This window comes from Heteronotia binoei, chromosome 9 (genome assembly GCF_032191835.1).
Source record: "Heteronotia binoei isolate CCM8104 ecotype False Entrance Well chromosome 9, APGP_CSIRO_Hbin_v1, whole genome shotgun sequence".
In the NCBI taxonomy this organism is placed as follows: domain Eukaryota; kingdom Metazoa; phylum Chordata; class Lepidosauria; order Squamata; family Gekkonidae; genus Heteronotia; species Heteronotia binoei.
In genome coordinates, this window is record NC_083231.1 from 47623134 (window position 1) to 47636505 (window position 13372).

At 39.6% G+C, this 13372-nt stretch overlaps 1 protein-coding gene across 1 annotated transcript in view; it reads left to right on the top strand.

The window, feature by feature from the left end:
• The window catches only part of SPOCK3 (SPARC (osteonectin), cwcv and kazal like domains proteoglycan 3), a 287545-nt gene that overhangs the window by 269217 nt on the left and 4956 nt on the right, over window positions 1–13372 (top strand). The window contains exons 7-9 of the mRNA XM_060246556.1: window positions 2433–2549; window positions 11907–12128; window positions 13281–13343. Of these exons, the coding sequence (XP_060102539.1) occupies window positions 2433–2549; window positions 11907–12128; window positions 13281–13343 (402 nt within the window). The remainder of the gene's footprint in view (window positions 1–2432; window positions 2550–11906; window positions 12129–13280; window positions 13344–13372) is intronic.

The window sequence follows — 13372 nt, forward strand, 5'->3', positions numbered from 1 at the left end:
AAAAGACAGACAGTAAAGGTTGTGGAAGGTTAGACAGTAATCAAAAAATGCATATTAAATCAGATGAATCCACTCAGGAACCTGCCAAGAAGTGCTTTTCGTTTTGTCTTATGCTACTGCAGGCACTCTTGCTCTTACAATCAATTCTAGCAGCCATTAAAAGAATTAGTATGGATAAATGAAGTCCTCAGCTCAAAGGTTATTCTGCTCTACCATCTTAAAGTGCCAGGAGGAGACTGCCTTTACAAAAATCAACATATTTAACTATAGACAAATGAAATGTAAAGTTCCTTCATAAATGTAAAGTTGTTTCATAAATAATTTTTATAATACATAAACACTATGTATTGGCTAAGGAACCAACTGATGAATTAGTTTTCACATAAAGTAAATTCTACAATTTGTGGCAGGCATTTGAATATAATTTACTAATTTGAAGCAGAATATTTGGAAATGCTAATCAGTGTATTTTCTTTTACTGCTTCACTTTACTGTATGGAAACTAATTGCATTTTTTTGTATCCTTCAATACAATTGAATCAAAGGAGCACATATGGAAAATAAAGTGTTGTGTGTAATGTATGTATCTAACATAACAGGTTACAAGAATGAAGATTATATGTATGTATATAATTATTTAAATAAAGAGTATTGACTTTGAATGAGTGTTAATAATTTTTCAAACAATGTCTTCAGTAACTAATTTGTGCCTGTAGTGCTTCTGGATCTAAATTTTAAATGCATGCGATTTTACCCTAATAACAATCTCTATTAAATAAAAATAATTAATGTCACTTGGTGATTCCCCTTAAACACCTAACTATATCGAATGAACTAGTTTCTTTTAAGAAAGAAAATTATGCAACAGCCAGTTTGGTGTAGAGAGCCAGTTTGGTGTAGAGAGCCAGTTTGGTGTAGTGGTTAAGTGCGTGGACTCTTACCTGGGAGAGCCAGGTTTGATTCCCCACTCCTCCACTTGCAGCTGCTGGAATGGCCTTGGGTCAGCCATAGCTCTGGCAGAGGTTGTCCTTGAAAGGGCAGCTGCTGTGAGAGCCCTCTCAGCCCCACCCACCTCACAGGGTGTCTGTTGTGGGGGGAGAAGATATAGGAGATTGTAAGCCGCTCTGAGTCTCTGATACAGAGAGAAGGGCGGGGTATAAATCTGCAATTCTTCTTCTTCTTCTTCTTCTTCAACAGATTACTTATTATTAGGGTTGCCAAGTCCAATTCATGAAATATCTGGGGACTTTGGGGATGGAGCCAGGAGGCTTTGCGGGTGGAGCCAGGAGACATTGGGGTGGAGCCAGGAGCAAGGGTGTGACAAGCATAATTGAACTCCAGAGGGAGTTCTGGCCATCACATTTCAAGGGACCGCACACCTTTTAAATGCCTTCCTTCCATAGGAAATAATGAAGGATGGGGCACTTTCTTTGGGGGCTCATAGAATTGGATCCCCTGGTCCAATCTTTTTGAAACTCAGTGAGTATATTGGGGAGAGCCTCTGGATGCCATACTGAAAATTTGGTGCCTCTACCTCAAAAAACAGGGCCCCCAGAGCCGCAGATACCCGCAAATCAATTATCCATTATTTTCTATGGGAATAAGCCTCCTTAGGGAATCATGAGTTCCTAGAGAACTGTGGCTGATCCAAGGTCACCCAGCTGGCTTTAAGTGGAAGAGCCAGGAATCAAACCTGGTTCTCTAGATTAGAGTCCACCGCTCTTAACCACTACACCATGCTGGGTCTCAGAGAGCCTGATACACAGGGTGAGCTCAGCAATTTTATATTTGAGCCAATCTCTGGTATCTTCAAAGCGATATGAACTAGAGGGGAAGGAGCAGGCCTTTTTTGTAGAAAAAGCCCAGCAGGAACTTATTTGCATATTAGGCTACACCCCCCTGATGTCACCTTTGTTCCACACAGCTTTTTTGTAGAAAAAGCTCAGCAGGAACTCATTTGCATATTAGGCCACAACTCCTGATGCCGAAACAGCCATAACTGCATTCCTGCTCAACAAAAGCCCTGGGGAAGAGTATAGTATATTAGCCTTTTGGCATACCATACTAGAGAGTACCATAATTTGAGATTCCAGCCTATTATAGCAACCAACAGAAAACTTGTGCTGTAGTGTGAGCCTTACTGGTGGTACTGGAATCATGTTTTTTTCTTTCTGCTAACTAAGTTCACGTGATCAGATACAAATATTCTTTATGAAGTCATACATGCCATCTATCTAAAAGCACTGTGCAAAATGCAACCACATTTAAATAATTATAGTGAAAGTAATATTGAGTATTTTTTTCAAAATAGTTTGTTGCAAAAATAATTAATGAGAAAATTGTCTGGTTTTTTTATTTATTTGCCACAAATTGAACGATTGAATTTATATACAGCCTGAAAAGATTAAAAAGCTTTTCATTTTGTTTTGTAGTGTGCAGTGACCTGGAGTTCAGGGAGGTTGCAAACAGATTACGAGATTGGTTCAAGGCACTTCATGAAAGCGGAATTCAGAAGAGGACCAGAATTGTACAAAGGCCTGAAAGAAGTAGTAAGTAATTATGACTATTGATATCTCTTTGAGAAAATCTGAGTTAAATTTTCCACACAACTCTTATGTTTCCAGTGGATCACAAACTTGAGTTTCTCAACCATTTGATATAGACACATTTAATATGCATTCAGAAGTTAATTTATGTATTAGGGTGCTCTGCAGGAAATGGAACTGTGCTTTTGTATGAGCATGTAAAAAGCCTCTTCAAGCTTTTTCAAAAGATCGTTTAGCATGGCATAAACTAGGGAGTGTTTGAGCAGGTTGTCAGTTGCATAGCTATTGTTCAACACTGTATGTAGCTTTAATATAGTGCAAATGGTTTCAATACAACCTGATAATTAGGTGCCCTATAAGGATACAATAAAAAACAAAAGAGCTTTGTTGCCATTGAGTTCAAGGTATACAGTAAGCGCTTCCTCGCAGTCCACAAATGTTAGTAAATTTTGTATAATAATACAGGAACATATAGAAGATTTCCTTGTAAGAGTTTGTCATTTGAAAGATCCAGTCCAAACAAGAAAAATTACCTGTGAGTTTATATCATTGATGTTCTGATTTTTTCCCCCTATTGTTGCTACAAAAAGAAGTCGCAACAAAAATCACTAGGTTATGTAATTACCGGTAGGCTTTGTTTAAAACAGCAATTATTATGTGCAGTGATACATTTGTGAGTGGTTTCCCACTGAGGAGTCAAGGCAAATTAGATTTTGTAAGCACTGAACTTGGACCCTTCATTAACACAACCAGCCAACTCTGTGAATTTCTTCTCTGTGTTGTTTAATACAGCTTGCCCACTGCTGACTCCCTATCTTGACACCTTCACTTTTATTGTTTTTCAGATGTTAAAAACTTCTGAAACTTTTGTTCAATGATGGCTCCTCCATGCTGCAAATTTACAGCGCTATTTTTACTTGAAAATGCTAATTCTCAGTGTGGTTACTCATGCTGAAACAATAATAGTGTAAGACCAATGTGAAATAAAGATTGATCTGTTTTTACACAGATTTGATTTTGCTTATTTTTGGACTGCGGAAAAGAGAATATGTAAGGGTACAAGGTAGAACAGGTGTGCTGCTTCTTATATTTTCTCAAGAGTAAAGATTTATATTTCAGAGGGTGTCCTATTTCTTTGGAATCTTATAATTCAAAGTTTGAGTCCAGTGGCTCATTTAAGATCAGCAGACTTTTTGTTCAAGGTGTACGCTTTCGTGTGCACACACACTTAATCAAACACAATGAAATGAAAATGTATCTGATGAAGTGTGCATGCACTCAAAAGCTTACACCTTGAATAAAATGAGAGTGGATGGCATGGCTGACCTGAGATTTGAACCAGGGGCTTTTCAATTTATGCTTGTGTGTAATCCCCCTTGAGTCTTTGCCTGAAAAGCAGACTATAAACATAGCATATAAATAAACTACAGCACTATGTGTTGTGTTATTGTGTATATGTTGTGTATATGTTGTGTTATTGTGTTTTCATGCTTTATCTTGCATTTGATTTTCATCTCAAAATGTATCAACTTCAGCATAAAAAAAATTATTAATCTTATACCTCACTCAGTAGTTTTACATACCAATGCAGTGTTTTCATAAATGTAGAAGATACATGTGATCTTAAATTGATTGAAAATAATCTGCATTTAGCATGTGTCTGTCAGCAGAAAAACAGAGGCAGGCTAATGTAAACTTTAATTAATTAATCTTTTAAAAGTAAGTTTAAAAGGTGTGCAGCAGGAAGTGTAGATGAAGATTTGTGTAATAAGCATGAAAAAGATATTTTTTGATAAAGAGTGTATCATGAGAGAAAGAGACCATGGTCTCTCTAAATGCAGCACAGCTTGCAAAATGGCTTTTGCAAGCAGGCACTATGGCTGAATGAAGTCCAAGCTTAAGTTCAGCCAGACATTACTTATGCATGATGTCCACTTGCCGTCACCGCCGAGTCTTGAGGGCCGGCCCCACCAGTGATTCAAGTCATACAGAAGTGGTGGCAGAAGCAGCCGGCTGGTCTTCCCACACCATTTAAAGATCCCGCCAACCAGCTGGTGAGCAGGGTCTTTAAATGGTGCAGGGAGGCTGAGACTGTTTCTGTCAGCCCTTCTCAGTGATTTGAATCACTGGCAGGGATGGCATACATTTTTTAGGTGAGAGAGGGGTTTTTATAAATTCAGGAGCCGCCTGCATTTTTAAAAAGCCTCACCCCCACAGCTAAAAAATCCTAGCTATGGCCCTGGAGGTCCTAAACCTCTGATTCCTAGAGCCAGGAGGCAACATCAGGGGAAAACCTCTGCCTTTATGTCCTGTTGTTGGCTGTCCAGAGGAACTGGTTGTCCAGTGTGTGACGGGAGATGCTGGACTAGATGGGCAATTGGTCTAAATCAGCAGGGCTCTTCTTATGTTCCTAATTAATTTATACCCCACCTTTCTCCCCAATGGGTATGCCCTGTGGAGACCCAAAATGCCTTACATAATTTTCCTCTCTTCCGTTTTATTGTCACAACAATTTGGTGAGTGAGGTCGGTTAGGCTGAGAGGGTATGACTGGCCCAAGGTCACCCAGTGAGCTTCTATAGCACAAGTGAGAATTTTGTCTTTTTCCTTTTACACACATAGGATTCCTTAATCCTTAACCAGAGATCACAGCAGATACCAGTCAGGAGTCTGTCTCCCTTTTTGGCCTTCTTCAGTGCTCATTATTATATCTTTCTCTGATGAAACTTATGGGTATCCACCATCTATGTACTATTTAAAGTTGTTTTTATAATTACTTGCCCTGAGGCCTGCTATAGCAGGGGAGGGTGAGTCAGAAATATAATTAATAAATAGATAAAATAAAAGAATTAATAAATTCTGGACAAAGTTGTGTTCTGCCTCTCTAGTCTTCAGAGAAGCTTAGGGGGAACACTTGTATGATTTGTTTAATGTTCCTGCAAAATAGTTGGCTTGTTGAAAGTAATTTGTTGAGGTGCTGCAGTGGCTGCCTATGTCAAGGAAAGAAGTCCCTGATATCCTCACATTAAAATAAATTTCCATAAAACTGATGATTTGCAGTTTTTGTCAAATTTATCACGTGTTGCTTCTGGACAGATTCCTAAAAGTTGGGAAATCAGTATTGTATATTTGCAAAAAGGGTAGCAGGAAGGATATGGGCAAATTCAGTCTTAGTTTATATTTTGGCCAAATGTGCAAAAAAACTTGTTAAGGTGCGTGATTGGGTAGATGATAACATTCTGGATGAAGAACAGGTGGACAGGTCTACTGTAGATTAGCATATCATTTTTAATAATTTGATAAATATTTGTGAGTTTTAAAGTGGCTTTTTGTTGCTTTTATAGATATCTCTGGTTGTCAGTTTATTTATTTTATTTATTTATTTAGGAAATTTCTATTCCACCCTTTTCCAAAATGGGCTCAGGGCAGATCACAACATTATAAAAACAATATAAATCAGTTAAAACCAAATCAATGTAACAAGACAATCTAATAGATCACATACGTTATAAATAGCAGCTCAGTTGGGCACATATAAACTGAGAGTCTAAAATAGCAGACAGAGTAAAATTCATATTACAGCAGAGATGGTACCATAGCATAGGGCCAGCTGATGGAGTAGGACGCCCGCTGCCTCAACCAAAGGCCTGGCAGAATAGCTCCGTCTTGCAGGCCCTACGGAAAGGTAACAATTAAGTAAGAGGCGAGATCGCTAAAGGGAGCTGATTCCACCAGGCCAGGGCCAAGGCTGAAAAAGCCCTGGCCCTGGTTTAGGCAAGTCAGACATCCTTTGGGCCAGGGACGGTCAGCAGATGTTGTGTACTGGATCGTAGTGATCTCTGGGACACATATGGGGAGAGACAGTCCCGTAGATATTTCAGTCCTGGGCCATGTAAGGCTTTAAAAGTCAGAACTAAAACCTTGAAACAGATCCAGTACTCAATTGGTAGCCAGTGCAGTTGGTGCAGCGTTGGCTGGATGTGTGCCCAGCTAGGCACTGTTATCAACAGCCAAGCTGCTGCATTCTGCACCAGCTGGAGTTTCCAGATCATTCTCAAGGGCAAGCCTACGTAGAGCAAGTTACAGTAATCCAACCTGTCGCATGGATCACTGTAGCTAGGTCTTCGGGGGACACGTAGGGCGCTAGCTGCCTAGCCTTCTGAAGATGATAAAAGGCAGACCGAGTAACCGCTGTGACCTGTGCCTCCACTGAAAGTGAGGCATTCAGTGTAACTCCCAGACCCTTCACCTTCTGGGCTGGCACAAGAGTTGTACCGTCCAGGGTTGGGAGCTGGGTGCCCAACTTTAATTTCCCCTGGCCCAGGTACAGGACCTCCATCTTAGCTGGATTAAGCTTCAATCAACTTTGCCTCAACCAACCCACCGCAGCTTCTAAAGCCAAGATCAGATGACCCAGGGTGGAATCTGGGTGGCCGTCCATCAACAGATAGAGCTGGGTGTCATCAGCATATTGATGACAACCCAGCCCAAAACCTTGGGCACTCTGGGGCGGGGGGGGGGGGCGCATGTAGATGTTAAACATCATTGGTGAGAGAATAGCTCCTTGAGGTACACCACATTCCAGCGGGTGCCACGTGGAGATCTGCTCACCAAGCACCACCCTTTGTTCCCGACTACGGAGAAAGGAGAAAAACCACTTTAAGACAACCTCCTTAACTCCAGTGTGGGCCATTAGGTCATAGCTGACCATGTCAAATGCTGCTGATAGATCTAGAAGCAACAGCAGTTGCTTGATCAGGTCATCTGTGAGGGCAACCAAGACCATCCCCATGCCATGACCAGGGCGGAAGCTGGACTGGAAAGGATCAAGGACTGATGTCTGCTCCAGGAAAGCTTGAAACTGCTCCACCACCACTTTATCAGTTACCTTTCCCAGAAACAGAAGATTCGAAACTGGGCGGTAATTGGCTAGGATCAGTGGATCCAGATTTTTTTTTTTTTTAAAGTGGGCAAACCACTGCATGTTTACGTTCTGTCAATAGAAACAGATCCTGGGAAATACCAGAGAATCTTAACATAGGTAAGAGGGTCTGGTGACTGATCAAGTCATTGAATTGGACCCATCCTAAATTTTTCAGTGGCAAAATTGAATGTTCATGTTCTTCTCCTATGTCAGCCAACTTATTTCCACAAAACCAGAATCAACTAATCAATATGTCTGTATGAAATAGTTTCTGTGGAATCTGTATCCTTTATAGCAGGGTGGCCAACGGTAGCTCTCCAGATGTTTTTTGCCTACAACTCACATTAGCCCCAGCCACTGGCCATGCTGGCTGGGGCTGATGGGAGTTGTAAGCAAAAACATCTGGAGAGCTACCATTGACCACCCGTTTTATAGATTTAAGGGAGTGAATCAATGTTTGCCTGTTTTGAATTTTTTTTAAAAAAATTAGAATTCTGGGGGGAAATTGTTATAGTGCTCAAGTGTGGGCCCTTTTCCTAATGCTGTCATTGCGGCCAATACAAAATAGATTCTTGAGGGCTGTGTTAGTAGTTCTTACAATTAAGTAGTGTTCCTACAATTTGTTGGAAGTTGGCTTAACTTCAGTTAAATGCAGGATAAAGCATTTATTTATTGTTAGCTGAGATACAGTTGTTTGCCTGAAGACAATCTACTGACAATTTGTTTTAAAGAAACGGGTAAATACAAGTGATATATAGAGACCTCTTAGAGCTGGTTAGTTAAAAATGCCAATTCCAGTCTTGTTCTTAGTGAACTTTTTCTGGTGATTTGTCAAAGCCAAGTCTAAAATACAGAAAAAACTAAATAATTCTGGAAAAAACAAGAACATGTAGCTGCTAGAGTTGTCAGTCTCCAGGTAGGGGCAGGGTATCCTCTGGTTTGGAGGCCCTCCCCTGGCTTCAGGGTCATCAGAAAGTGGGGGAAGGATGTCTGCTGGTCACCCCATTATGCTCTATGGAGATTGATTCCCATAGAGTATAATGGATAATTGATCCATGGGTATCTGGGGCTCTGAGGGGCTGTTTTTTGAAGTAGAGGCACCATATTTGCAGCATAGCATCTGGTGCCTCTCCTCAAAACACCCTCCACATTTCAAAAGAATTGGACCAGTTTGGTGTAGTGGTTAAGTGTGTGGACTCTTATCTGGGAGAACCGAGTTTCATTTCCCACTCCTCCACTTGCACCTGCTGGAGTGCCTTGGGTTAGCCATAGCTCTGGCAGAGGTTGTCCTTGAAAGAGCAGCTGCTGTGAGAGACCTCTCAGCCCCACCCACCTCACAGGGTGTCTGTTGTGGGGGGAGAAGATATAGGCGATTGTAAGCCGCTCTGAGTCTCTGATTCAGAAAGAAGGGCAGGGTATAAATCTGCAATTCTCCTTCTTCTTAATATTTAAGATGCCGCAAAAGTCCCTTTCATTTTTTTCCTGCAACAGACTAACATCCCACTTGATTTACAGATGTGTGAGCTTGGGGAAATTGGATATGAGTGGTACTGAACCGGGTGTACTTTTAGAATATTAGTTGTGTGGAAATATGTGAATCCATGGTCATTTTCGTACTCACCTTAATCAGCAGCGACGACCCTCTTCACCGCACAGGATCTGTGCGGATTTCGCACTAATTGCCGCGGAGCACCCAGAAGAGCTGGAAAGTCCCGGCGCTTTTGCGGCGCAAACGGAAACTGGTTTTTGGCGGTTTCCATTTGCGCCGCAAAAGCGCTGGGACTTTCCGGCTCTTCTGGGTGCTCCGCGGCAATTAGTGCGAAATCCGCGCAGATCCTGCGCGGTGAAGAGGGTCATCGCTGCTGATTAAAGTGAGTGTGAAAATGACCCATGAGTAATGGTATCTACTGTAAGTTGCTTGCTATTGCAATGCAGTGTTGTAGATATCTTAGAATATTAAATCACATTTAATGCATTGTAAATCTAGAAATGCAACCCCACTAAGCCAGCACTGTGTCTGCAAGCACAAAAAGGGATTTTACATAATGATGGAACTGCTTTGTCACCATGAAGAAAATATTGGTATTTGATTACTGTACATGTATATTGTAATGGGAATATGTTATTTAAACAGTCCCAAATAAAGAAATGCATCATCATTTCATCCAAACCAAATCATAAATATTCTTCCTTGGTGAAATCTTTGATTAACGTTTGAAAGCACAGAGCAACTTCTCCTGTAGTAGGCAATCCCTCTGGCTGTTCTTTTGTTCTACACACAGGAAACAATTCGATAACAGAGGTCAACATAACTATTCCCTCAGCGATTTCGCAGTAGATAATGTACATTTTGTTGTGTTATATATCTGCAGGCCTAGGCAGGAAAAACAGACATTCTGTTTTCCTTGGCTTTCAATGATCAAGGCAATCCCAGATCGACCTTGTCCTTATAGATTTTTTTCCCCTCAGTAATAATCTGCAGTACACAGACTGTGAAATTTATTAGATATATTAAGATTAGCATTGATAGTCTTTGATATTCAAAGGAATAATGGATGTTTATTAAATTTTGTTCAAAACACTGCTGTCTTGGTCGCATTTTCAGATGTTTCCCACCAAATTCAGTCGCCTTTAGGGTACGTGAGGTGGTTTAAGTTCTGTCAAAATGATTATATTAATAACCTGTTGCAATGCAAAGAGTCCTTCATTCCAACCCCATACTACAAATTCATTTTATTACTTACCAGCCTTACTTCCTAAGCGCTATAATAGAAACAGTGCTTTGCATGTCTATTTGGGAGTTAGTCACTTTGCAGCCAAATATTTTAGAAATTGTCTTGTTATTGATAGGTAATAGTTATATGTAGTGTGACGGTAACTTGTCGCTAGATTAAGCATGTGTAACTTTAAATATAAGAGGAAAAACTATTTTTGTTAAAGATAACATGATAGCATGCCATTGTGTTTGGCAATAATTGAGAAAAACCAATATACAGTGATTAAATTTCTGTGTTTCAGTATCTGAAGGAAAGGCTCTTAATAGATTGATTTTATTCTACACAGTGTGTAACTATATTAGTCTCATGAACCACCTTTACTTCTGATTTTCCTATATTTTAACTTTCTTATATGGCCAGTGTGGATTGACATCATGGGCAAGAAAACAGAAAAACTTTAGGTGACAAATTCCCTTGTCTCATTAAGAAAGAGCTTTTTCTGGATTTCCTCCAGGGCTTTTGCAGAGTCTGTTCCAGCTTTCCAACTACTAAAAGATTTTTGTTCTCCACATCTTAAGTGTTTTCAGTAGTATGCACTTTGGGATGTTGCTGTAGAATTCCCCTGCCACTGAACAAAGATGCATTGACATTTAGGAAATGAGTGCATTAAATTGAATCACATGTATGCAAACAAGCTCTTTGATTTAAGCCCTATTCACAAGTCACAGTGAATTCACCTACAATCTGCGTATAGTGTACATTTTGTTTTTTTCTTTAAACATGCCTTGAGTAATGCTCAGCAGGAACTCATTTGCATATTGGGCCACACACCCTGACATCACCATTGTTTCACACAGGGCTTCTTTGTAGAAAAAGCCCAGCAGGAATTCATTTGCAAATTAGGCCACACCCCTTGATGCCAAGCCAGCTGGAACTGCGTTCCTATGCATTCCTGCTTTTAAAAAAACCCCTGCTCATATTCGATTTAACACGTATATCACTGAAAATGTGATTGAAACCCCACATTTATTCAGGTCCTGGTATTTAGTTTCATTTGTTAAGTGAATGTATATTGGATCCTTCTCATGAACTGATGTATGCAGAGACATAGAGAATGTAATGTGTTCAATGTAACATTAACAGGATTTTCTCAATCTTTTTGAAACTTTAGGATATTTTTGAGGAGAGGCACCAGAAGCTATACTGAAAATTTGATGCCTCTACATCAAAAAACAGCCCCCCCCCCCCGGAGCCTCAGATACCCAAGGATCAATTCTCCATTATACCCTATGAAGACCAGTCTCCACAGGGTACAATGGAATGCTGGCCACTGGGCATTCAAACTCCCCCTCCCTGCTTTCTGATAACCATGAAGAGGGAGGAGGGCCTGCAAACCAGAAGATTCCCTGTCCCAATTGGGGTTTGCCAATGGCAACCTTATGTAACTGTTGCTCAGTGTACTTATTCCCCAAGATCTTGATCACCTGTGTCTCTTCTTCTGGATATTAATGCTACCAAAGTTAAAGTGTCAATACAACTATGAATGGAATATATTTCTAATTGAATGCATTGAGTTTAACAATAGGTTCATTTACTATTGCTTTTTCTGAAATTAGGATGTTATTTGTTTTAAGTGTATCAACAGCATATGCTGTTTTCCCTGGTGTGCCTGCTGTACCTTTCTTTCTTACCTGATTGTCTTCAATTTTTGCCTCTTTAGGATTTGATACCAGCATTTTGCCAATTTGCAAGGACTCCCTTGGCTGGATGTTTAACAGACTTGATACAAACTATGACCTGCTTTTGGACCAATCAGAACTTGGAAGTATATACTTGGACAAAAATGAACAGTGCACCAAGGCATTCTTCAACTCTTGTGACACATACAAGGACAGTTTGATATCTAACAATGAGTGGTGCTACTGCTTCCAGAGACAGCAAGGTACAAGGCTGGAATAACTTACAAATATTGATTATCACTGTTTATCCCTAGATATTTGCGAAATATTCAAAATATAATGGATAACTTGAAGTAGAATGTGTGAAAATGTAACATTTTCAAGGACTAAGACAATTATAACTGGTTGGATTCAAAGTATCCTTCTGCGAATTTACATTCACAGTTTTCATACGTACTGAAGTATTGCATGAGAACAATGAAAAAGTTTCCAGAGATGGTCTTCTGCTTGTGTAAAAATCCATTCAACTTAATTGCCTATTATAGCACACTGTGAATTCTTGTACTAGTTTTACAGAGTAGCATTACTAGGTTGTTGGTTTTTTTGATCCAGTACAATATAAAAAGAGAACATATTATAAATGTGACAAACTACAAATATTAATATCAATAATATAAATTATATAAATATAATTTACTATTAAAAAGATAGAGACCAAATAAATGCAATGTGCACTTGCATCATAGTGTTGTTTATAATGACATAACACATTCTCATTAAACTCTCAAATGCTTTTAATAGGGCAAAACTAATTCTAAAGTTATTTTGTTTCCAGCAAAGCTCGTGTTTAAGATTCCATGGTGGGAAACAGCTGGTTTTTGTTTCTCAGAAAATGTTTTTTTGTTTTTTTGTCTTTTCCTTTTTCTAAGAGCTACTAGAACTGGTATTTTTTAAAGTCTCCTTTTATAAATTCATTTCCAGAAATAATCTGCAAAGCATATAGCATACTGCAGAGCACATGCAAAGCAACTCAAGTTGTGAAGTGCCAGGGCTTTCTCTAGCAGAAAAGTCCCTTCAACCTGTGGAATGAATAATTCCTCAATTAGAAGGTTCAGAGCCTGTGCTATTAGGCTGAATATCTTTGTATACCAGATACTATAAAGTAATGGGTGGTGACCATATTTCTGAGATTATGAACTTCCCTGAGGCATTTGGATAACCAGCAACTGGATTCCTTGAGCTTAGGTTTGGTCTTACAGAAAGTCTTGTATACTTATAGCATCACTGATTTATAGATTAGTCCTGAATAATAAAGGTGATATGAGGCAGTAGGCCATTTTAACAATTTAAGTTAAACAACTCATTCCTCTGTTTTCAAACACAACTGAAATTTAACATGTGTGATGTCATTCTAGACCCACCTTGCCAGACAGAGCTCAGCAACATTCAGAAACAGCAAGTAGGAAAGAAGCTCCTAGGTAAGTCATAGATCATTCTTTTGATGTTT